This window comes from Emydura macquarii, unplaced genomic scaffold (genome assembly GCF_026122565.2).
Source record: "Emydura macquarii macquarii isolate MOO-44397 ecotype Brisbane River unplaced genomic scaffold, CSIRO-AGI_Emac_v2 contig_2422, whole genome shotgun sequence".
In the NCBI taxonomy this organism is placed as follows: domain Eukaryota; kingdom Metazoa; phylum Chordata; order Testudines; family Chelidae; genus Emydura; species Emydura macquarii.
In genome coordinates this window covers 17,367,484-17,394,322 of record NW_027132559.1, presented here as the reverse complement: position 1 = coordinate 17,394,322, position 26,839 = coordinate 17,367,484, and the positions used below count along the sequence as shown (strand labels likewise).

Here is a 26,839-nt window from a genome sequence, read left to right as displayed (position 1 = left end):
CTTATCCACTAGGTCTCTCTAAATAAAGTCTTTTTATAGTTTTATTTTATCATTCAGGAGCAGATAGTTCTGCACGTCAGTGCAAAGAAGCAGAAGAGGCATAAAGTGCCTCCCTCTTACTCTCTTGCACAAGACCATTGGTTCCTGTGAACAGGGGGAAGCAGCATCTGCAGAGCCGCTATATCTCTCCCTCTCCACACAGGTGGGAGGAGAGCAGGCAGGACCCTGATTCCACCCTTTCCCCCTCCTACCACCTGGGTCCAAGCATAATTTTTTCAGGCCCAGTACAAACTTGTAACACAGGCGCCCTCACACACACATACCACAATCCCTCATCCCATACATACAATCTCATGAGCCATGAAAAACTTTTTGCTCATGGTAATGGGGGGGTTGCAGCCTGGGCTAGGCCCCCCAGGGCCTCTAGGCCCTGGTAAAGTGTAACCTCCCCCCCCGCCCATGTGGGGGGCCTTGCCTACCACCACCAGGCCTGGCAGCAGGCCTGCTGCTGTTTATTCACTCCCACAGAATTGGGGCACTCCCAGCTCACAAGCTTGCTCCAGGGGAATTGCAACAAAGCGCTGCCCTTTAGATCATCAGTTTGTGATGGGCTGCATCACAAACTGATGATCTAGCCCATAAGCTGAAGTACGTTAGTATGAGCAGCATGGGATCCTGCACTAGGAGGATCAGGATGGGGGGAAATCACTTTAAAATGGGTGCTGAAGATGTGGCTGAGCATTCTTAGCTCCAATCCCAATTTAGAATCATAGAAGATTAGGGATGGAAGGAACCTCAGGAGGTCATCTAGTCCGAACCCCGGCTCAAAGCAGGACCAACCCCAACTAAATCATCCCAGCCAGGGCTTTGTCAAGCCGGGCCTTAAAACTCTCTAAGGATGGAGATTCCACCACCTCCCTGGGTAACCCATTCCAGTGCTTCACCACCCACCTAAAGTTTTTCCTAATGTCCAACCTAGACCTCTCCGACTGCAACTTGAGACCATGGCTCCTTGTTCTGTCATCTGCCACCACTGAGAACAGCCTAGCTCCATCCTCACAGCATAGCTCCTTCTTCGCATACTTGCTGAAGTATTTTGCTAAACAGGGAGGCCACCTAAACACATGCACAAGGGCTTGCCTGAATGAATCGGTCTTTGAGGAACACTGCCATTAGAAACTATGACAAATGAATGTCTTAAGGATATATGTCAGTACAGTGAGTTACATACAAACTAACGTCTTTCTGGAAGACTTTCCTGTATCACCATGCTCTGTCACAACTTTACATATTCTGAATGTTTTCTTTGACTTGACTGAAGAAATTATTTCAACCAAAAATTGAAAGAGGGTAAAGTCTAATATCAACACCTTATTTTATAACCTTTTTGTATGTTCTAATCCATGCCTAATGGCCTGTTACTCCATGCCTTTTATAACTTGAGTTCTTGCAGTGTCCCTACAACCAGCTGGAGGAGATATGTATGAGTGGCTTTCCAGTTGCCTTTGTAGTTTAGTGGTATTCAACTATCATGCATTTGAATATCTTTTCTTGTGTATGAGACCTGATACAGCTCAGCTACAGTACTTGATTAACATGGTAGAGATCAGGACCCCAACCCCCATCAATATCTTCTTCAGTTCCTTTACTTGTGGAAGAAAATTGAGTTTCTATCTCTTGGCTAAATAGGATTCTGTATGTATCTCATTATTTAGTCAGAAGAAAAGCAGAGCTTATAAAAACAACAGCACCTCCCTAAGACAGAAGCATGACTGGCAGCAAATTCAGCAGAGGACATTTTGAAAATGACGTGGCTTTTCTTTTTTTTTCCCCCTTTTCTAGGAACCTGATTCAAAAGCCATTGAAATAAATAGGAGTCTTTCCATTGACTTCGATGGGTTTTGGATCAGGTCCTAAGGGCATTAAACTGTACACCACTCATAACGGTGTGCTATGTATAGGTTGCACAGCAAAACTGAATTAAGGCTTTGAACACATAGGGTGGGATTTTCATGAAGTGTTCAGGTTTGGCCTAACTCTGGTTCCCTTAAAATCCACAGAAGTTTTCTAATTGACTTTAATGGAACCAGAGTTATGCCAATACTGAGCACTTTTATAAATCTCACCCCTAAACTTTATAGATTGAAGTAACTGACATCTCAGGAGCATACACTAGCGTATATATACTTAATGGTAATGTGCACAGGGAAGTAAAATCCCACCTAGATGCAGGTAAAATTTGTGAGCCTGAAGCAAGCAATGCAAAATGAAAGAATTATGTACACAGAAGTGCATAAAGTCATACTAGAGGTGGTACAGTTATGTCCGGGTACTACAGCAATAAAAGACATTTGTATTGCCCTTATTTCTCTGAATAAATTCAGATGACAGCCCCATTTCATTTCTTCATTCAGTTTGGAGGCCAGATGGCATTAGAATCATTTACTTCACCTTGTTGTGCTTAATTACTACAATCAACACACTATTTTCCAAATTAATCATAACAAAGTAATTTCATTAGTAACACAGCAGGCTGTTGAATTATTAGCATCATAACAGTTTGCAAACAATTAAACTTTATTTGAACCTTAAAAATTTGCAGAGTGGAACATTATTGTAAGATCTAATGGCAATATAGTACAAATTCAGTACAGAGCAAATAATCAAATAAAAAATGCTGTATAAAATATGACATACAATTCCCTTTGGAAAAAAAATTAGCTGTCTTATTCACAGAAAGGCAAATGAAATGTAAGTAAACAACAAAACAAAGCAATTAGCACATTTTCTAACATCCAATTTTGTTTAAGTTATATTAATGGGAATTGTCTCATCCAAAAAAGGTTATGGTATTTGCAAAGATTTAAAGTAAATATTTTTTTCTGTTTTACATTGTTGGTTTATTCCAAGAAATTTCAGGTCAGAGTTTTGGGTCAGAATTATGGGTCTCTGTTTCAACATATCCTAGATTTTGAATGTTTATGTAGTTTGTTTGCTCACCTCTCACATCGTACTAAGTGAGAAAAAAACAAAGGATCTAGGAGCTACAGACAAAAGATGTTTTATTTCTATTTGTGTCACCATCATCAGGAAAAACAGCTCAAAGAGCTTTTTATTCATCAGTTGGCTAAGGACTCCCTCTCCTGGATTAACAGGAAAAGAGAAAGGAGCCCTCCAAATGTTTAAAATTGCAAATGATGTGTTTGTGCACACATTAGTGGGGGGCAGGGTTTCCAACCAGCCCAACATGCTATGAAAATCTGCTGCCATCTACTGACAAACCACTGTAGTGCAAAATCTTCTTTTGTATGTGCCAAAATATAATAGTGGTGCCCACTAGCGCTGCAGTAGTTCAGGATTTGTCAGCATGAGACACTAATTTCAGGGGCTTAACTCAGCTGTAAAAATTTGCTGTGGGTTTAATCTTGGCATATAAAGTATCTTTAAAAAAAATTTAATATAACAAATAATTTTCTTTTTGTTAATTCAATTTTACAGGTGACTAATGTGTATATTGTGTACTTGACAAAAGAGAGTTGTTAGAGAAATAAAAGAAGTTGTAGTGAACTTCTGAATTCTAATTATTTTGAAGACTTTTCAGGTGGTGGATTTATGGTGCAGTCATGTTAATGAACTCTAGTTCACATTCTATATGCAATCCAGAAGTACACTTGATAAAATAAAGATCTGAAAGGTACATTCTATCATTTTAATGCCTCACAGATTATACACCGACCTGATTTGAATGACCCTTTCTTTAAAAACATAGGGTTTATAAAATAATCAAAAAAAACTTCACTCTGTTTTACTCCTACTAGTAGTCTTGTGTAACAAAAGGTAAAAAGTAACTTTAGTGATCTAAAGCACAAACAATCTAAAACTACCTTTTAATCCATTCTTGTTTTCAGGGCTAGCCTGAAGCATAAACAGCACAAGCAGCTTACTAGAGAACCTGCATAGGCTCAGCAACTCAAAGACTAGCCTGACCTGTCTGTTCCGAAACTTGAGGCCTCACAAATCACAAGGCTAGCCCTGGTTGTTTCCAATTGTGCTGGAGACGCTAGATAGTTGGTGATCTTACAAGCTAGAATATACAACATCTAAGCAGAAGAAGGGGATTTTAAGTATTAACACTGAATTGTCCTGCTTTTGTATGTAAGTGACATGTTTGCTGTGTGTGTGTGTGTGTTTTAACTGAATAACTTCAGGTTCTGGATCTGATACTATCAAGGCTGCAGATAACCTGCATTCACATAATATTTTATAGACGTCAGTGACACTACTTATGCAAGCAAGGACTATTTACATAAGTAAGGTTTGCAGGATTGGTCTAATGACAGCATCTATACTATAACAATATCACAACAGCAGGCACATAGACTCTTTCACTGACACAGAATCATCCACAAAAGTTGTCTTTTAATACAACATGTATTGTCAACTCAGAATATAATCATTTTCAATTTTACATCTGTTTATTCTCATGTCCACATTTCTCATGATGCAAGTCTGCCAATAAAGATGATGTGGTATAAATCAGTGTAGTTCTACTGACTTTAATGGAGCTGATTGACCTGTGTTGAGGATCTGGTCTTATATATTATTTTATGACTATAAAATCTTATTCTACATAAAAATACTATAATCATATGAAGAAATAAATTGTGCAGATTTCTTTAGAAAAATTTCTTAATGCAAGTTTTAAAGCTGACTTGTTTCTAATTACATAAGAATTTACCTCGTTTTTCTATAGAATTATACACTGCAGTCTCATTAAAGTCAATTTATCAAAATGCTAATACTATTAAAATCTACATGAGGAGAATAATGATGTTACTGTCAAGGTGTTGCTACATTTTAAAAATTTAAATAGAAAATTTTTTTATCTTTCCATTTAAACAGATCATATAACTACAAAGCGTGCTTAATGTTTAAGCAAAACAGCAACAGGTACAGCTTTACTGCTTATGCATCACACTCTAACATTTTCTACTGAGTGTCACACTGTAGTTATAATATTGAACAGAGCACTTTTTCCAAAAAGATAAATGATAAAGTAATATAGAAATGGAGAAAAATAAAAAAAATGTTTTATGTTTAATACATTTGATGTGATGATCATACTACACCCATCAAACAAGTTCACACAGTAGAATCTTCCCATTTTGGAAACCAGGTCTGGAAGGTGCAGCTGTACATCACTCTTGATTGTAATTGCAGAATTCTCCTGATTAGGAAGAATGACGTTTACAGTACATAATTAGCAAAAAAAACCCAACAAATCCTATTATCTATTCTTTCCATATATGTATAACTGTACACACGCACGCACGCACAAAATTAAGCAACCAAACTAACTAGAAATCCTGCAAACTTTATTCTACTGAAAGGACATAGAAAAAGCGAGTTATGGAATACCTCTTATCCTGAACACAATAGTTATTTTTTATTTCATATACAAATTCAACAGAGCTTCTTTAATTGAACCTTAATATAAAGATTGTGGCAAAATATATTTGTCAACAGAACTCCTGCAAAGGTTCCAGGAAAGAAATACTTATGAAACAGAGAACTAGGGAACATATAAGCCATTACAGAAGATTGGATTAAAATGTACTTACCGAGGCCTCTCAAATATCATACATCTCCATTATGTAGGCTTTAGGCACCAAGCCAATGGTTCCCTTCATTTCTCCTACCCACCAGCCAAATCTATTGTACTCCTAATTGAAAACAATATGCAATATTAACCTTTAGTATGATATAAATGCAATAGAGTTTGTATGAAACTCCTTATGGATGTTTCCTCTTATATACAGTTATAAGAGCTTTTAAAAATTAAAAACACTAGATCTTCTTGTTTGAGCCATTCAGAATGCATGGTTAGGCAACGAAATACATCAATTTTTAAAAGGACCAGCATACTTGTTACAGTGTTCTGAGAAAATTACCTGTGTTTCCCTACAATAAGAATATACTTGATCTCCCCTGTCTCCTATGCTCTTCACCCCAAAACCTATATAAAATTCTATTGTTTGTAACTAATATCCAATAGTGGAATATTGAAGTATAGGAATTGACTGGAATTCTTTCAGTACCATAAGGCTAAACATAAAGGAACTTACAATCAGATTATTTAAAATAATGCTTTTGCTCATATATGAAAGGAATGCCATACATCTAATACATATTCTCTTTACACGGACAAAGTATACCCTTGCTTTAGGCTTGCAGAAAATCCTACAACAGCTGTAATATGTCTGACAGATGACTAATGTATTTTTGTTTGAAATTTGTTTAGGCTTACTGAGATAAATATGAAACAAAATGAATTATACTAGTTTAAAGAGAGAATATTTTCCAAAAGCAATACCAAGGTAGAGTATTGTGGGGTCCAAATTAAAGTTTTTTCATACAAGGTAAATATTTTAAGATCAGTCTTAACAGGAGTTCAATAACTTGTAGCTGCTGAAATTGTATGCACGCATGCTCACGCACACACACAGATACAAACTCAGTTACACATGAGGCAATATTAAAACAGAGACTCTGTTCAAAATGGATTGATTAGTAAGATAGCAATTACTGTGGAACAAACATGGAAAATATAAAATACACACACTTATTTATTTCGGAACTGATAGCTCTACTGAGATGGTACTATGAGCTATTATTTTGCCTATAACTAATACTATTGGCGACAGAGCAAGCGGAGGCCAGAAATTTAAAGATTGATTGATTTTTATTAGAACCTAATTATATCGACTTGCGGCTAACGTACATGGCCTGTTTTAGAGTTCTCTCAGGGTCCTATAAGGTGCTTGGGGCTCTAAACTCTCATTGTGGCTAATGGGATAGGGCCCCAAAGATGGCAAGTCACCCCACCCCTTAATTATCCCTTTTATTTTTCTTGTGTGTGCAAGTAGATCCTATTCCCAGATTAAACAGATTCCCTCCTCCTCTCCTCCAAGGTAAACAGAACACTGGTCATTTCAAAGTCCTATTCTCTGATAACATAGAATATTAAAATGAATAAGTAAGAGGTTAAAAAACAATCCAAGACAGACAACAGATTTGTTTAAGGAGAACACGACTGGGAGAAGCTGGGGAGGAATTCCATCCCCTTTTCCAATCTGCAGTAAGGGATTGTATGGTGCTACCTGATCCCCAGGAGTCTAGGGCAACCTGAATGAGACTGACAGTGAGAGAATTACCCCCTGGCTGCATTTTCGGAAGAACTGGAGGAATTGTTTTGAAGCACACATTACAGTCAATAAAGGTTATGCAAGTGTTCTAACAGCAAGGGTTCATATGTTCCAGTTCAGCTTGTCTGTTTAATACATTTATATATATATATATATATATATATATATATATATATATATATATCACCATATGCTGCTTAAGTATACAAACTATCTCTAGACTGAAAAGTGGTAATTGCTCAAAATGCCAGCACTCACCTATGCTAAAGGAATTTCACCAATAAATCTTTCTAATGAAAAAGTAGCAGCATACTTTAAGGGGCTATGTATAACTCATGAAGTGAGCGACAAGAAAAATTGATTAGGCAAGTTTTACTAGACATCACCAAAAACAAACAATACAGGAGATCAGGGAAGAGGCTTAGTTAAGTGGTCATTAAACCACCCATAACAAATGGCACAGAAAAAGGTTGTGGATTAAATTGCTGCTTGAAAATGTCCCACTTAAAGACAGTGTGTGAACTTTGAAACGACATGAACTTTAAAAATAAACTATTCAGATAACTCAATTTAAATGACAAACATGTTGCTTTTTGAAAACTTTCCATGTCTTGCTATTTAGTAATATACCATTTAATGCTCTTGTGTGACGCTAAAGTGATAAGATGAAATAGGTGGTGATGTAACAGTCTAGTAAGCTAGTTTATGGATTCACTGCAGCCATTAGACCATATAGACAATACTGCTACACAGAAGCTTTTACTTTATCATTACTATTCTTTGTATGAACCTCTAGAGAAACATGAATCCCAGTTAAACCATCTGCAGTTCATAGAAGTTGGAATAAAAATGTAATAAAGGTTACTGGTTACCAAGAATATAATACATTAACTTCAGGTTTCAGAGTCATCATTATGTAGAAGACCCTTTTTTAAACTGGTTAATGTATGTACGTCTCTCTCTAAATGCTGCTAAATGTAACCTTCCTGTAGGGACATACGCAAAATCTAATTTCATGTATTGTTTCTACTATTGTTATCAATGATAAACTACTTACAGTGGCAATATAATGTAATTGATTCAATGTTGTCTTGAGATTCCATGTGTCTGTGCTTGCTGAATTACTCAGGTGTGGAATAAAATAAAGAGTAAAATCCACATTTGTGGGAAATAGAAAATAGTTTAAAAATGCAGAAGAAACTGAATCCAGTTATAATAGATAATATGTACTCTTAACAGTTAGAAGCATGGTGTCCTGCAAGCAGCATCTAGGATCTCAGGTATGAGAAAGCTTACCATCTGGAATCCCTCACTGCATTCAGCTCCTAACATCAGTGCTAACATAGGCAAGTGACTATACTTCAGAAGAACTGATAAAATAATGAAGAGTCCTTTAATCTACAGGAAACCATTCTAGTCAATTTATAAGAAATATTGCGTCCCTTTGTAGGACGTGTAATTATTTTCTATTAATCATGTGCTATAAAGCTATATTATGTGGTTATTCTGTTATCACTAGAAAGAGGCCTGCAGTCAGCTCCTGACAATGTTAGGTAATTACTAACACAAAGCTTCTTTCTCCTTACGTAGAAATGCTATCAAGATCCAGAGGTGCTGTGAGATGCTTACTGTATGAAAATAACACTCCAAGAAATTCAATAACTGCAAAATTAATTGCTTCACAAGGCACATAGTATGCATAGGGCAGAGGCGGGAGGGGGAGAGAAGGGGAAAAATCCTTTCCAAATAAAACAAGAAGGTAACCATAAGGAACAGCTAAATGTTTTCTAAACTGCTGAGATATTTTCATTGTTCACTCTGACACACAGTGGGTGGTGGTTTTTGGTTTTTTACAGATGTTTATTAAGCAACAAAGTGATTGCACCCTGTTGAAAGAAAGAACGAAAGAAAGCTGCTAATTTAAAATTAAAACTGTTTTTGCCTACACATTAATTATCTATGTGATGTATAAAGCTAACAACAAAACAAAGATCCTGACCCTGCAAAGGTCTATGCTCTTAATTTTATATGCTGTTTACAGATGCTCCCCCTCACCCCCCCAACACCAATGTGTAAAGGTAAGCATGTGCTAAAGACTTTAAGGGATCCAGGCCTAAAAGGTTTTTGCAGTTTGGTAAAGTGCATTCAGTGGAAACACCCTCACTCTGTCTGCAAGGGGCAGAGCTGAGAGCCTCCTGAGAGATTCTTAGTACTCTCTCAACTCCTACAGACTTCAGCAAGAGATGAGGGCATTTGGTACCTCATGTGACTGGACCTGTATTGTTTAATACTGAAATTAGGTATTAATTTTTAACAATGAGGGTAATTAACATTGGAACAATTTACCAAGCATCACGATGGATTCTCCATCACGGGCAATTTTAAAATCAAGGTTGGATATTTTTCTAAAAGATATGAGCTAAGAATTATTTTGGGGAAGCTCTCTGGCCTGCGTTACACAGGAGATCAGACTAGATCACAGTGACTCCTTCTGGCCCTAAAATCTATGAATACATGTAGAGTGTTTTCTCTTTTGAAGTGAAGATTACTGAAAATCACCTTCGCATTTCAATACATGGAAGACAGCAATGAAATTTATACTTCAGAATGCATCTAAAATGTGTGGATTAAGGACGAATCATTTTCCATACCACTAATAAAACTAACTTCTTAACAATTACAGATTTGAAACTTTAAATTGAGATGGAGAATTTATCTTTAGCCAGGCAGTAGTTAAATAAGTAGTCCCCACTAACAGGCCATAGAGGAGCTGGAGGCAGGGAGGATGCTTTTAAAGGATGTCCAAGTGGCCAATTTTGGCAAGGTAATATTTAAAACCACCTCTAATTTGCCCAGGAGATTCAGACTACCCGGAAAATTTTAGAACTTTCTTTTGTGTAATAGCTGAACGATACATGATTGACTGCGGAGCATTTTTGGCACAGAATGACATTTCCTCTTAAAAAACCGAAAGTGACAAATGCTTTAGATAACTGAATGAGACTTCTTCATAGATAGCAGAGTTGTTTTAAGACAGCAAAAATAGTTTTCTTTAGAAATATAAACTTCAGATATATTGTATGGAAGCATTATTAGGTTATGACTTGACACAATGAAATATAAATCAATTTAAATGTTACAGTACAAATAAGAGTGAACAGAATTGAGTTTAGAATTCAAAATTAGTACCTGAAAACATCTTGGAAGGACTGAAAAATCTGTTTTATATGCATCACATATAATGTCAAAATATTTCCTGGTGAGATAGGTATCAATGTTTAAGTGCTTATTAATAAAAGTTAACTGTACAGAGCTAAAATCATTTTTGACCTGCTCTGGATTTGATAACCCCACACTTCAAGGTCTTTACCCTTATCTTATTTTTTTAACCATTATATAGCAGGTTTCCTCTTTTGTACAAGACATACAACTAAACAAATGGAAAAAATATAACTTGCATTGTAATATGATCACATTGAACTAAATTATCGATAATTACAGCTTTCAATATGATTAGGTAATCGTCTAACTACAAAAACACTCCAGATTTTACCACCATATACATAGTGTCTTTCATGTAACTATTAAAAAGTCTATTCTTCCTATGTTTGATGCATGGTGTTTATCAGGCAACAGTTCCACTGTTGTGCTGTATTATATTTTTATAGGTAGTGATTTGAGCTCACCAGACTAGGTTTCTTTATATTTTAACTAAACAAATACACAGGTTAAGAGGTGCATACTGAGGTGGTTATTTTTATTTATTTATTTATTTTTGGTTAAAAGAACCACCATTATGCATTTACAGATGTTGAACATGGTGCATGGAAATCTGAATACTGAATCCTTGCTCTACACTCAACAACAGTTCCCGTGTCCTTAAAGCAAAGGGTTAATTGGTGGATGAAATTCCTATAGACAATAAATATTTACATGGGTAGCATCATGTTGCATTGGCATGTAATGAATTAACAACAGGAAATGGGTATAATTTCAGCTATACTGGCTGAGATATGACACCTGTCTTTCTAGTTAATGTTATTTGTTGCTTTTAAAAAAATATAAATGCATAAATCTGGTTAGTATGAAAACAGGTTAAAGGTAAGAAAAACCTGCACAGTGTTTGAATCCAGAATACTGTTATATAGTAACAGACAACTAGAAGGATGCAGGGGCCTGCTAATGCATTCAGCACAGTATCATAATCATTTGCATTTGGCTGATGAAATTACGAAACATTCCAGTAGGAAACATTCTCGCTAGAAAATAATGCAACTGCCACACTTATGTTAACTGTGTACACATTGTGAATCCAAGACATACTTAACTTGAAAAAAATATTGCTATTCAATCACCCATGCTTAGCTTTATTTTGGAAGCCAATTTTGCTACACAAAATAAGATTTATGGTAAAGCATTTAAAAGAACTGACTCATCATAGTTTGCTTTCCCACTGATCATAGGAATTTGAAACCAAATGAGAGCCTGCAACTAAATGGAAGTTGAGGACATTCTGTACCTTGCAGAACTGGCCCCCAAAATATTACATTTCTAATTTAATATTTGCTTTTTACAAGAGTCAATTTTCATAGAAAAAAATCACATTAAATCCCTGTGAAGCTATAAAATATACTACAAAGAGATCACTTTTTTGTGCGGTGGGAGAGGAAGGAAGTACATGTTTCTGAAAGTTGAGTAAAGTAGGATAAATATGACAAAAACCATACACACATATTCACAAGAACTAAGACAAATATTAACATGATACCAGCAGGAGTGTATATTTGTACAGATTCACTCTAATAAACTAATAGTAATCTTTTTAGCCAGCTGACTACCTATCAATATGTGCTATGATGCACTTGTTCAAAAATTCTATTCTTATTTAAAAACGCTAGATATTTTAAAGAAATATTTAAGAGTAAAAATTAGCAGCAAAAATTGCATGTTCTTCTTATATGGTAAGAGCAGGTAGATGTATTATTACTGAGGTGCAAAGATTAAAACTGTAAAAATGCCACAGACACTTGGAAGGTAGTTCAGCCAGATTTTAGGGGTTTAGCTAAATGTTAAAAAAGAGGGAAATCTCCTTTTGTACAGTAACGTTACAGCTAGCGTAAGGTTTTGCAGGGTCAAGGTCGTAGTGGGCACCACTGAATTCAACAGGACTACCCAGGAGTCAAGCAGGATTCGGCCTTCTATAGCATTTAGCTACAGTAGAAAGTAAATTACAAATAATCAATGTTGCGTCACTGAAACCCTGGTTATTTTCCGTAGATGCACTTCAACTAGAATCACCTCAACTGTTACATGTTGTCCTCTTATTTTCATTCTCTCTTTAAAATGTAAAAATGCTACAATTTTCCAAGTCAGAACAAAAGTGCTTCCATTATATTAAAAGGCTTACTGCATTGAGAGAGAAAAGTAATTTGTTCAGACTTCTATAAGACAACTGTATAAAGTATGTGAAAACAAAAATATTTTGGCAGAAGATACAAAAGTAGTATTGGTGGAAGCAACAAATACATATTTTATCATGTTCATTACAACAGGCCATGAGATTTAAATTTCTCTATAAAACAAATATTCGCTGCTTACACAAATACCCTACATTTTTCTTAATATTGCATTCTTCCCACAACATATAACACTTGCATTTAATTCCTTATCAGCAAAACATGATTGCTTCATGATTAATGTCAAAACCTAGCTGACATATGATAGGAAAGTAATAAGCCATAGCTAGGATCAAGCTGGAGTTGAATTTATGACACCATTTTGAATCTACACACATTATCTACAGTCAGCAACTGCATCTCTCATTTTCAACCACTAGATGGTGTAAAAAAATTTAAAAATTGCCAAAGATTCATACCACTGCCACAAAACCCAAGTATTACTATACGAGATTAAGAAATATTTGTTGCACAAAAGTCTTTACCAATTTTAGGATGCTCCAGATTACTTTTTGCCAGGGTTGATACTTAACAAACCCTTTGTCTAGTTAGTAATGCTCAGACAGACCTTGAAATTAAATAAAATAGAAGGCTAGATGGATAATTCCCTGGCACTTCATCTCCAAGGACCCTAAATTCAGAGCTGACAGTAGTGACCAAAACCCATTTTTCTGAAAAAGCTGTAAAGAGTCCCTAAGTGAAATTAGACTGAATTCTGTAGGCTGTTTTGGTGTAGAAATCACCTCTAAACAGAAAGCTTCTACCTATCTGGAGAAATTAGCAGGCCAGTCTCAAGGACCGAATATGCATTAATCAAGGCACAACGCAGAGAGGGCTGAGCGGGATTGGATGGATTAAGCTACTGTTTTTCCCCTTCTGCTCTCATTTTTAAAGTGAATTCTTTCAGACTATCCTTAGGAGAGGGGCAAATAATTGTTAACTGTCAAGTGGGGAGACTAAGATTTAATTAGTCTCTTGTGGCATTAGACTATAGTAAAGGGAGGCTGATGTGTACAGTGGAATTGTTTGCTTATTGTTTACCATGTTTGTTATGGAGTACTGATCTTCAGTGCTGAATGGAAGTCTGTCCAGCCAAAAAGCCTTACGCTACCTTTAGTAATGTAATTCAGTTATTAATTTAAGTGACAATGGAATATCTCAGAAGAAGCACGTGGTCACATTATTATTAGCAATACATCTTTTATATATATATATATAAAAAAAAAAAATCTTTCCGGCCGTAAATCTTAAAGTTATTTAAATAGAAGCCATACATTCATTATCCAAAAACCCTGCAGTTAAATGAACCAAGGAAGATTTAAAGCAATAGTGGTGAAACTGAAAGTTTCAAACTAACAGAAAGAGTATTGCAACTTATGATTTCTGTGCAGAAGTACAGAAAGAGTTTGAATGAGCCCCAGTGCCTTCAATGTTGTATTAAATAGCAATAATGGCTGAAGGAATGTAACTGAAAAGTGCTTCTATAAATTTTTTAAGCTTATTTACTGTGGGTACCAAGGATTTTTATACATGAGGAGCAGAGAAAAATTTTCCTCTCAGATGCACTCATAGGTAAACATCAGTGGGCTTTGTGTAAGCGCATCCAAGGAAAGAATTTTGTTCCATTATTGTTTAAGAAAGGTAGGCAAATTAATCTACATTATAATAAAACATGAATGTGAGCTTAATGCATAACATTATATTGGAACAGAAAACCTGCATTTACCTCTTTTTTTTGTTTGTTTGTTTGGGGTTTTTTTTGTTTTTTTAAGCAAACAGTAAAAAGTGGTGAATTAAAAATCACCTTAATCTGTCAGAACAAACATACACACAGCCTAAATTGTCAGAACAGCTGCAGTGAATACACAAAGATGAAAGCCTAGTTCTAAAAACAAACTGTTTCCAGTAGCAAGATGCCCAGAAAATCAGAATCAGCACACACAAGAATATAAAGGAAGAGGAAGTAAAAACCATAAACACACAACATAATATAGTATACCCTACACGGTTAACTTTTACATAGCGTAAGCACATTGTTTTCCATTAAATTAGCTAGTGGATGTTAGCCAAGATTAAATGAACAGATAAACATACTTTTAAGTTGATTCCTGTGACATGGTTATGTTTTAAATGTGATTATATTTCATCTGACAAAATAATTCATTACTGTGAATGTCTGATTGCCAACAAAGGATCTAAAGGGAGTGCCAATTTCCCCACATAGTATTACAGGAATGTATGCTTATACCATGACTCTCTTCTTACACCAATTTACTCTCAGTAAACTGTACCTTGCTGAGAATGTAGATAACATCACCGCGTTTAAATGACAACTCATCAGGAACATCTCCTGTGCAGTCCCACAAACCTTGATAGAAATTAGCATAATCGGTATTTTTATCCCCTGGGAAAGTAAAAAGAGCATTCATTAAACTTTCCAGTATTTGTAATATTTTATCATCAAAGGTAGTAATTAAATCTTCACACACGAAACAAAGATGGGCTAGAGCACATTTCTTAATTTTCATAGTAGAATCCCCACCACCACCACCACCACACACGCACACTCACACACACCCACACACACACACAAAAAGCAAGTGGAAAACCAGTTTAACATGTGAACCCTTCATTGGCAACAGCCGTGTCACCCAAAACATGCAGCTACAGGTTCTCAAAGCATTTAGCAGCTGCAACTTACAGCACCTAGTTTTCATTTACTAATATATTTCCAGCAAGCCATGTTTGTACCTTAATTTGAAAATAGTAAAATGCTAGAGTATAACTAATAAAATCTGTGAGAAGAAGCCAATGGTAAGCATTTTGTGGGGCATGTTTTTTTCTTTTCAACAAGACTTTCCTTTCTCTGAGAATCTTTTATATAATCTTTGGTTGTTACTGCTGAAATATTGTAGTAACTTTGAAACTGTTTGCTGAAGCAGCATTTCTAAAATATTTGTGTCAGCTCCAGTTTAGGACATTAAGCTCTGGCTAAACATGCAACATACACTATAGTCATAAGCTCATCCTTCTAATAGCATAAGCACAATGGATGTGCTGTGTTCAAACTGCCATACAGACCATTAACTGATTGATTATTTAGCACTCTTTCCTCCGTAATACCGCAATAACAGAGAAATAAATGCTTTGTCATATGCTTTCCATACAGAGTACATCGATTAGAACACAGAACTTACACATGGTTAAATACACTGGACACGTCTGTTATACTACAAACTATTTCCTGTTCTTAATTCTGTGAAAATGGAGTTTGATGAGTTAACTCACAAAGAATGTAAGCAATACCAATAAGATGACCAGTTGCATTATGTATACATTAACCAGACAGAATATGTACGAATAATTTACAACACTGAAAAACTATCTTCGAATTCTGATAACATAAATATCACTGAACTGGCTGAATCAAGGCTGTCATCTTAGTTTTGTTATATGATCCTTGAACTGCAGGCTTGCTGGTTACTCCAACATGTACCAGTCACATTTGCATGTCATTAGCACTCTAGACTATTATTTACAGTTCACAATTTAATCACGATTGGTTAAGTTTATTACAGGAAAAAAAGTCCCCCTAAAATATTCAGTAACAAATAGGAAAAATTGCCACACACTTTATTTTCTAAAAATATTTTTCTATTTATGTTGTTCTCTATTTGGCAAATATTTTAATTTTAGTTGCAGTGTTTCCTACAGAAGCAAGAAGAGCTGCTTTCTATTTGTTTACTTCAGTCTGTGGGCTAGCACTTTCAGATGTCATTACTGACATAAGCAGGAATTTGCACAACCCTAACATAAATTAAAACTGCTGTGCATGCCATGTGTTATTTATCCTTTACATAAGGTAGTGCTTAATTGGTTAATTTCTACTACATAGCACTAGAGGGCACACAGGTTAGCAGCACACATATTCTGCAGTGATCACACCAAAATATAGATATAACTAAAACAAACGTTAATAATAAAGTAGCTTATTTTTTAAAAGTAAATGTTTAGATAGTATGGCATCTGGAGGAGACTGAACCAGTTTGAAAGTTTTTGCAAGGTCTAAGTTCGTCTAACAATTTATAAATCACTGAATTGAAAACTCATTGAATAGTGCAAGATGTTAAAAGTGAACACTGCATCTGTGCTACCATATTTTAATATTGTAATTATTTCAGCTACTTAAGTGAACATAATGCCCAGTACAATTTTATTAAAGCAAACTGAAGCTCTTCCTGAGGAGGAACTGCCTTGCCTTGTTCTTACTTTGTTGCAGTCTTTGACCAATTGTCTTTTTTTTTTTTTTTAAACATCCCAAATAAAACTTTTACTTCTTCAGAGTTATACAAACGTGAACCATGATTTCTCACACACAACGCTTATCACTTTGGGGCCTCTTCTTTCCTTTGAGGAGCCTGGTGGAATTCCTATTAACATTAATGGGAGTTACATGGGGCACATCGACAGGAGAAGAGATCCCACAGCTAGTGAGATACATCTCTCCCTCGATGAGCATCACAAGTATTTCATTAAGCCTCAGAGTGTAAATGCAACTGAACTAATGACTTGGCAACACTGGAAAAGATGCATTTAAAATAAGTTAATTGCTACCCTGATGATGTTACCCAAAGACCAACCATAGCTCTGTGCTCTCATATGTAAAATCTACATAAGAAGAGAGCTGTTTATACCAGCAAGCCAAGCATTTCAGACAGTAACTGGTAGACCAGAGGGATGAAAAATTATAAATAAGACAAAATTGCAGTATATGTTTAAGTTACTTTACTCGTCCAAGCATAGTAGTGTGTAAATTCCAGATGGGAAATCTGGACATGAAAAATTAACAACCGGAATCTCTTTGCTCCCCTATGACCACAAGTGTGTCTGATTAAATATGTGCATCATCACACTTCTACAATGCTAAGCATGGACATATCCTTAGAAGCAATAAGTATATACCATTTTAAAGGAATTAGATATTTAATCTTTAAAATGTAGTACATATAAAGACTTTTATTCCTCAGCCCCTATTTTACAGATTTATGCTAAGTTCTGAGCTCTGGCCTGATTACAGAAATTATGGAGGACCACCTTGTGCCTTTATTTGGAGAATTGGATAAAAGAAAGCCAGGTGACACTGGTGAGAAAGAATTTGGCAGAGATATGGTAAGAAAATGATGTTGACCTCCTTTCCCCACTTTTTAAACACTTTAATGACATGGAAACAGATCACTGATTTGACATCAGGAACATGTGTACCAATGGGCATTTAAATTCATTACTTATTCATATGCTGGTATCACAGTGTTGTCAGCATTGTACTACATTTTAAAGATGAAATATCTAATTCCTTTAAAATGGTATATACCCTCTGTCTATAGATATTGCTAAAATAAAGAGAGTATCTTATATAGAAGGTCTGATCCTTTAGCTTTTACTCATGTGAATAAGGGATGTAGGATCAGGGGTACATTTTATACGTATCAGCTGCCATAGATCATAAGGAGTGGCTGAGCTGCATTTGGCAAGGGTGGATCAGATTGTGGTGGGGAAATCCAAAGTTATGCAGCTCACATTCCAGGACAATTGTTTGGTACGCAACTGCCCAACAGTTTTCAAAATTCCCTTTTGAAGAGTTCTTCAACATTTCATTGTCATATCTATTTTTCCAGGGTGTGCAAGCGGCTGATGGGGGACATAGACATTTTTGTCTTATGTGCTGATGAGAACTCTTCATCAGATCCAGAAAGTGTAGTGTCGGATAGGGATAAGGCTTACATGAAAGCTAGGTGGCTAAAGCTCGTCAGACAAGGAGGTGTAGTGCCGATAGTTAGAGGAAGCTGTTGGAGAAGTTGCTTGAAGATGTATTTGCTCTTGCTAATTACGTATACCTTTTCAAGGATGTCCACAATCAGGGTTTTTTTTTGGGTCTCTATTTCCCCAGGTAATAGCAGTAAGCAAGAGTGTTGTGGTTTGGGTTTTTTGTTTTCATTTCCCCCGCATCTGCAGCTGGCCAGATTTGCAATATATTCTCTCAGGTCTGCATCTCACTACTGTTATCCCTGTCCATCTCATATCTAGAATGGACTATAGTAATGCTCTCTACTTGGACCTTTCCTTGAAGGCCACCCAGGGGATTCCCTGTAGCTCACTTTCTCAGTGGTGCTAGATATGCTGAAAGTATCATACTTAGATGTCCAACATATTGTCCTGCTACAGAGATTTCATTTTTGCTTCCAAGTTCAAATTAATGCTTAGTTTTAACATTCCAAGTTCTACATGAGTTTGAGTCCTGGCCATTTTAGAGACAGTGTTTTGCACAATGTCCTCTTTAAATAGCTGTGATCATCTGTGGTGCAATGTTACCAGTCCTCAGTATCAGGACATATATGATGGATGGACTTTGCTGGTCTAGGTTCTAAGTTTGCGAGCCTTCAGGATACATTGCAAGTCTGAGTACTTTGTGCTGGAGATAGATTCTGGGATCTTTCAGATATGACAGTTGTTGTGATTAACCTGGAGATCATCTGCATGCTGTAATCTACTGGCAATTTATTACTCATTTTGTCTTAATGTTCATAATACCAAAAAAATTAGATGTATCAGGAAAACAATTATGAAAAAGATTACTGTTGTAAATGCATTCTGCAATAACAAATCAGCTCCTCCAGCTCAACATAGATTTTACAAATGGTTCAAACCTCTGATCTGCCTTTAAATAAACTAGAGAAGAGCTACTTATGCCTTGTGTCTATAATTGGACAAATATTTGGCAAATATATCACACACTCAATACAAGCACACACACATACCCTTAAACTTTGTTAAGATGGATTTAAGGTTGCAAATAATTAGGTACTTTGGGGAAAAAAAACACTTTATGAGCACATATAGTAGTGTCAAAAATAGAGGCTAGAAAGCCTGGAAATTCAGAATAAGATTACACTTTTTAAAAACATTGGAAAGTATAGAAATGCACAGATCAGATCATTAAAATAAATTTAACGTTGCTCTCATCTGCACTGACCTCCCATTCTACATAAGATGGAGACATTTTTAAACCTCTTGTAAAGGAGGTTTTGATTATATCTTCAAGATGTTAGCAGAGCCTGCAGTGGTGTATCTTAAGTCTACTAATCCCACTTTATCTGGCTAGTTTCCCCGCGGGAACAAGGAACTCTAGTACTTTTTCTCATTTATACCTTCTTGGCTTTGTACATAAACGCCTGTGATATATAGGTGTGATCTTCAGGCAGCCTGAAACTCTAGTGTATGTTACTTTATTTTTGTTCTGGCTCTTAAGAAATTCACAGCACCAGATATAACAACTACTATGTATGTCTAGGCTACTTCTCACAGCATGACAGTTTTTGAAACACCATCAACTTGTGGGAGTTATCCCAAGCTACAGTCTGGAATGTGGTATCATTTGGTGAAGAGAGGCAAAAATTCTGCCCTTTTTGGGACAACTCTTTATAGTCTTTAGAAATAGCATGCTTGCTGTAGTCAGCTCTAGTGATGTAAAGACAGGTGAAGTTCAAAATAATTAGTACAATTGTGTACAATTAGTCTTAACAAGAGTAAGGTGTGGTTGTCCAGTTAGTTTCCTTCTAAGTTTTCAGACTCTCTGCTGTGATGAAGTTCTGTGTTGTTTGAGGACATAAACATCTCTTGGTTTTCAGTTGCACGTTCTGCAGGAACATCAGAGCATGCAAGAATGTACATGGCTTCCTTCTTCCTTGGCCTTTTCTCTCACTCTTGATATCCATGTCAGGGAAAGAGAATTATAAGATAAGAAAGGAGCATGTAAAATAATTTTAGCGGATTTGGGGAGCAGGTGTCGTCCACTAGATGGTTCAGTTTCTTTTCTGTATCTTTTTCTCCCACCACGGTTCTGTCCTTTCAGCCCACTCTCTTCAGTTCAGCCAGCACCTGGTTGAGTTCTCTCTCTCCCATTTCCCTCAGTCCCTACTGATCCACAATCACAGCTATCTACATCTAGGCAACACATGGTTTATTAAGTTAATGAAATCAATAATGGATGTGAAAACTGATTTTGATAATTAAATCACTCTACCAATAATGGAAGACTAATTAAAGGAACCAGTTTTCACTAAGACCAACAGATTACACAAATTTAGAGTTTGTAGACAAACTGCTTAGGAGTTAAGATTAAGAAAAAAATGCTTTGAAAGTTTTCAAGATAAAAAATTTTCAAATTTTTGCCCTCATATCTCCAAAATGCTTTATCTTAGTTGCTTCAAATACTACTAGAAAAATTCTAGCCAGGCAGAAGATCTTATATTTTCAATTACAGAGTGAAGGGTTTAATTCTGTAAAAGTTAAGAAGTGTGTGTGCCAAAGTTGGGTTTATAATGGAAGGTTAGCATCTCTCCATAATACACACCCACTCATTCTGACAGATAATTAGAAGAAAAAATAGTTAAGTGTAGAAGATGAGTTACTGATGGTAAGGAAAAATATCATTTATTCTAGTGCTTGAGGCTCACTGAGATTTAGGTACAATATTCGTTGTTTGTTGGAAAAACATCAAACATTCCTGAGTAAGTTAGAAGTTCATGTGATGTGATGCCTGGCATGACAGAAATACCCTTGTCAACTCACTGCCCTACATGGCAAACAAACTTCTTGTCTCATATATTTAATTGTTTAGGGAAGAACAGAGGTCACTGCTGTACTACTCAAGTGTTAAAGCTATTACTTGAAATGAATTTCATGTCTGTGGAGAATTATTATGGTGCTGTACTTCAAGGATATTGTATAAACCCTAGGTAAATTTATAGAGCTGTTCTCATAAAAATGGGGACTGCTGTGTTCATAAACTGAAGTGCTAATATTTTGGTTATACTAGAGGATGTTACCAAAGTAAAGGTTCTTTGAGCTGAAATACTGTGAGAATAAAAAACATCTGTTGCTCACTTCATAATTGGATTGACTCTATCCATTATTATAATTATTGGCAAGTCTAAGTGACTATTAACGCTAAGGTTTCATTGAGTCATGATGTTCTGTGTGTGGTTTTTAGTAGATCACAATGCTAACAACATCTGATGACCCAGTCCTCATTTCCTTTTCAAGAAAAGCAAACCAAAACTTTTTACTGCAACCTGTTCCTGTTTTCCTGTATGGGTCAGGAAATCAGGCCTCTGTTTCCTCTCCACATGTTGCAATAGGAAGAGCACTGCAAAGCTACTTCCTGAATACACACTCCTTATCCACCCTTTCCTTGACAGCACTGGAAGAGTGATGTGCAGTATGTATGATGAAGGAAAGTGACCCCAGACTGCATTATACTGCAGGACACAGTTACGACATGGCAAATCTAGCGTTGGCTGACATTTAGCTGTAAAGAGGTGTAAAGTCCTGATAAGAAGCAAGTCTTTTCCACTTTCTGATCACATAAGTGATGGTTTATCAAAAGGACCATGTCCTTGAAGCAGGGATATCCTTGTTTTTAGCTGAGCTGAAAAAGTCTTGCAGTCAAGAAAAGTTGTTTCTTCATGTGACTTTACATGGTATATACAGTTATTTTTCCAGTCCCTGTGGTAATTAGCACAAAGGCAGTTTGCCAAGCTGAGCTTCTTAGCTTTCCTGAGCATTTGTGTCCTTTTCCAATTTTTTTGCGGCTGTCACCGGACTCTGGCATTTCTTACCCAATTCATTTGCTTTCTGTGATAATCATATGCAATGAAGATATGCATGGCCAACATTTAAACAGGCTGCAGATCAATTAGCGGTCTTAAGTTTATCTGATTTTTATCAAAGAAGACAGAGCTCTGGGTCGATTGTCAGAGCCTGTGTCAAGTTGACCTTTTCAGAGATGTCTACATTGCCAGTCCCCTGGGCAACTTGTTGTCCCCTGTTAGTCTCTGAATGGCAGAAGTCTGTTCTGCTCAAGCACAAAGTATACACAGATGTCTATATTATATTCTTATAGGTTTGACAGCAACTGCATGTTGTATCTATAAACTGTCCTTTAGCAGTGACACTTCCTCAATGATGATAAGCTAATTTATGCAACTAAATCTCCTTTGTGCAGAAATGAAAGCTAATTGAGTCATTACAAAGTAATTCAGGAAGGAATACCTTGTATAAATTGGCTTACTTTATAAATCCTTCTCAAGTGGTTTTCATGCATCCTAAATGATGCTAAGCAGTCTTACTGCCATAAAATACCCAGATGAAACAGATAACTTTTTGGAGCTGTGAAAACATTATTTACAACAGCAAAAGGAAAAGACTGGAAAAGAAAAGTAAAGAAATGTTTGCAGAAAAAAGAAAAAACCTTTTAATTACCTGAAACATTGCTAACACTCTCCTGGCTCAGTTTCCTTGGCTCTTCAGTCTTTGGAGGAGCACTCTCTTCTTCCTCTGCAAATAGACAATTACAAACAAAATGTTGAAGGAACCCATTAAATGACAGGATTTACAGCCCATGTAGTTCATCTATCACACTATCTATATATTTCTAAAACGTAAATGCAGAGAGACAAACTATTCTGTTTTTATAATGCTACCCAATTTTGAGGACTTGGTTGGTTTGTTTTTTAACCACTCTGGTAGCTCTCTTTTAAAAAGCTCAGTTGTGAACTTTTGAATTTATCTTCTACTCTGAAAAGTGACTCTGAAAGTGGCATTGTGGGGTTTCCCGTATGCTGTCTCTCAATGGCTTCTAGAACAATTAGAATTGGGGTCCCATTCTCCCCTACATCTACCATTCCAGGCTAGGGAAAATTCAGGCTTTCCTACTCATTGTTACATCAGAAGGATGTGGTTGTCACTGCCTCATCCCTTGGTAAGATGCTGGGGGTTCCACAGAAGGCACGGGGCCTCTTTGCCTCTGCTGTGCCATCCAACCACATTGGCTCCTGCCTGCTCCATGGGAGCATAGCTGCCACGTTTTCAGTGGCCCAACCAACTGTGGCTGACCATGGGAACTCCTGAAAGGAGGGGGAGGGAAGTTATATATGATCTGGGGGTGGGTGAGTGGAAAGATCTATTTTAATACAGTTTCAGACTGGACCAATTAATCACGCTTTCCTCTATTGGGGTGGAGAAGAAAGCTTAATGGAGCTCATCTAGCCCCTCAACCCTGTTCTCTTGCCAACACAGAATTGAAACCCTATGGAGTCTCTGGAGATGATTTCATAGCATAAGAAGAGGGAAGCATGAGAGAAATGGATTCCCACCTTCCCTTCCCCACTCTCCTGGACACAAGCTCCATTCTGTATAGGAACAGGAAAGGGACTACTTAGGTTCCTTAGTTAGCAATTCTATTGATGATGCATAAAAGGGAATGGACTTTAATTCCCTCTATCATAGCTGTATTTTTTCTGAAGGAGTAAAATGAATTAAAAACCAAAACTTTATCATAGTCATTATAGCAGCACAACTGACAACACCAATCTCCTTGCTAGGTATTATATTGATAAAGCCACTTTTCAGAATAGAACTGCCCTTTAAGCATGTCTAATTCCTTTGCTGCTCTTTAAAATATTGCATACTAATATAATGTGTGTGTTTGCTTTTAAGTACATGTACCCATTTCACCTACTAATCTGATATATTGTTAATAAATCGTAGGTATAAAAGTCACAGCTTTTAAAATATTCTTTACAAGCAGATTATGTAAGAATTCTATTCATAACATTCTATCAAGGAGAGAAGAGTGAGTTTCAGTATGAACATGTCTGGTTTGGATTATTAACCTTATAAGCGTATAGATTCATTCATACATATCAGATTACACATTCGGGCTTCAATTCTGCAAATACTTAACGGACATTTAACTCTAAGCACAAGAGTAGACCTGTTGATTCCTCTGGGACCACTCGTGCTTAAAGTTAAGCACATGCATAGCTACTTGCACAAATGAGGCTATAGGTTGCCAAACACAACACAATGGGAGACAGTTATGTGATTTACTGTTCAAGGAGCTTTGTATTATTGCTGTGCTAGCTAGTCAGTAGCTTTTGTTGTCTAACTACTACTGACTAGCTAGAAGTTTCATTAAGAGAGGACTCCAATGACTTTGACCCAAAACAAGAAAACAATATCAAGTGGTAAATCTGAACAGTATAACACATAAAAAGAGAGCGAGGGAGACTATTTGCTACATTTAAACTTGTTCAACACTGAGTGCATCACTGCATCATGTACGGCATGTATTCTTACGTTGCTTTTTTTTTTTTTTTTTTTTAATGCTAAAAAATGTAACAAAAGTATCCTTATATACTCTCAAGGGCACTGGAAAGCACTTATCCGATGACTTACAATACTTTTTATGCCACTTGCAAGCAATATTATCCCTTTGTCTGTCACCTATTCTACCCATAAGGCATTATCTCTTCCTACAAACACTCAATTCAAGGTAAGACAGAATATTATATATAGCTAGAAATAAATTTTGATATTGAATATTGCATAGCTGTTTTTATTAAGCATGTTCTTTTATTAAGCATACTACTTTTTCTATCAGTTCTGTGACAAAAAGAACTCCATATTAATAAGTATTTTTCTCATCCCTCTTTTTAATTTATAAAGGAAAAGGTAAAGCAATGCAGGTCTGAAAAGTTTTTCCACAGTAAGACTGGGTACTTACAAAAAAACAAAACAACCCAGTATATTGTGGGTTCATATATAAAGTCCATAAATAAGTACAATTCTCCCCTAAAAAAAAGTGAAATCACATTGTTTTAAAATATGATGGTCATTTTGCAGACTTGTATTTGAAGTGTAAGAGGAAAAAATGCCTGAAGTGTCCCTAGACTGTGTTTGCGAGAAGCTGGGAATGGGTGACAGGGGCTGGATCACTCGATGATTACCTGTTCTGTTCATGCCCTCTGAAGTATCTGGCATTGACCAGTGTCAGAAGACTAATGGACTAGATGAACCATTGGTCTGACCCAGTATGGCCATGCTTATGTTCTTAATGCAAGTTCCTTCAGAATCCTAGTTGTTCTCCATGTCAATAAAATATTGCTTTAGCTCTAATAGACTTGGTACATGGGAGCTTGAAGAAGATCTTTAGCTCCTAAGTACAACTTCTTGCATTCTGAGCCTGGAAACTGCATCAAACTGGGAGAGACCTCTTGTAACCAACAGGAGTCTCAAATGCCTAGAGACACTAATGGTCAGATACTATGTTGCAACATTTGCAACAATGCAAAACATAGATAGTATGCAATAATTACTGATGACAAACAGAACAACAAAAGTCCCATTGTATTATCAAGACAGTGTGCCAGATGGAGCCACAGAGATCTTTAATACAGTAGTTCAATCTTTCCCTCTCTTCCCTTCTTATCTACCATTGAGGTTGCAAAGAGAAGTGTTTCTCCAGTTTCTCTCTCTAGATTAATAGGAGCTCTGATCAAACCCAGAAGAGCTGCATGTGTGTCCCAAAGAAATGCATCTGGGCCTAGAGCAATAGGTTGGAGATCCCTAGAGACTAGCATATCTCCAATCACTAGTAAGGTAAAGATTTTTTTTTCTGGTAACACCAGTGAGAAACTGCAAATATTAAAAATGTGTTTTTCCATAAGTCCAGTAGATTTCACAGCTAAATGCTAAAATTTTCCACTGTGCGTTAAAATGTAAATTACTGCCAGCAGATTGCCAGCGCTATTTCCCAAACACAGATGTCTCTACCTGCAAATATGATTTAAAGTGAACAGAATGAATACAACAGTATCTGACTTTTAGACATGAATCTAATTGATTTTTCTTCCTTTTTGTCCTTCTGAAAGAAAAAGTCCGATTATATGAATATAAAAATGTACTAAAGTTTGGCTTGCATAATAAATTTCTGCAATAGAATTGGTAATCTCCAAGATACATATGTATAAAGTCAGCAATTTCCCCAAAACCTGATATTAGTCAACCACTTATCTACATTAGTTCTTCTATTAATAACAGTATTATTAACTAGTATTTGATTGTGTTGTGGTATTTGAGACAGACACTGTCATTATACAATATTAATTAATACCCTAGATCATCACAGTTTGTGGGTTAATATATTCTATTCAACACTTTAATAACAGTAAACAAAAACAGCTCAGCTATGCAGCAAAATCCATCAAACCACACAGATGGTTATAAGGTTTTCATTATGTGGTTTCCATAGCAATCATATTGCAAATCTGGAAGCTT

At 36.2% G+C, this 26,839-nt stretch overlaps 1 protein-coding gene across 2 annotated transcripts in view; it reads right to left on the bottom strand.

Moving 5' to 3' along the window:
- Positions 1 to 2,555: 2,555 nt before the first annotated feature.
- Positions 2,556 to 26,839, bottom strand: part of SKAP2 (src kinase associated phosphoprotein 2) — a 142,455-nt gene continuing 118,171 nt past the window's right edge. Inside the window, exons 10-13 of one of the 2 annotated variants that reach the window (XM_067562023.1) lie at positions 22,982 to 23,056; positions 14,953 to 15,065; positions 5,622 to 5,723; positions 2,556 to 5,227 (exon numbers count right to left, since the gene is read on the bottom strand). In XM_067562023.1, coding sequence (XP_067418124.1) covers positions 5,631 to 5,723; positions 14,953 to 15,065; positions 22,982 to 23,056 — 281 coding nt within the window. In that variant the 3' untranslated portion in view covers positions 2,556 to 5,227; positions 5,622 to 5,630. Of the gene's footprint in view, positions 5,228 to 5,621; positions 5,724 to 14,952; positions 15,066 to 20,254; positions 20,422 to 22,981; positions 23,057 to 26,839 lie in introns of those variants that run through there. The other variant, XM_067562024.1, reaches the window with a different exon arrangement.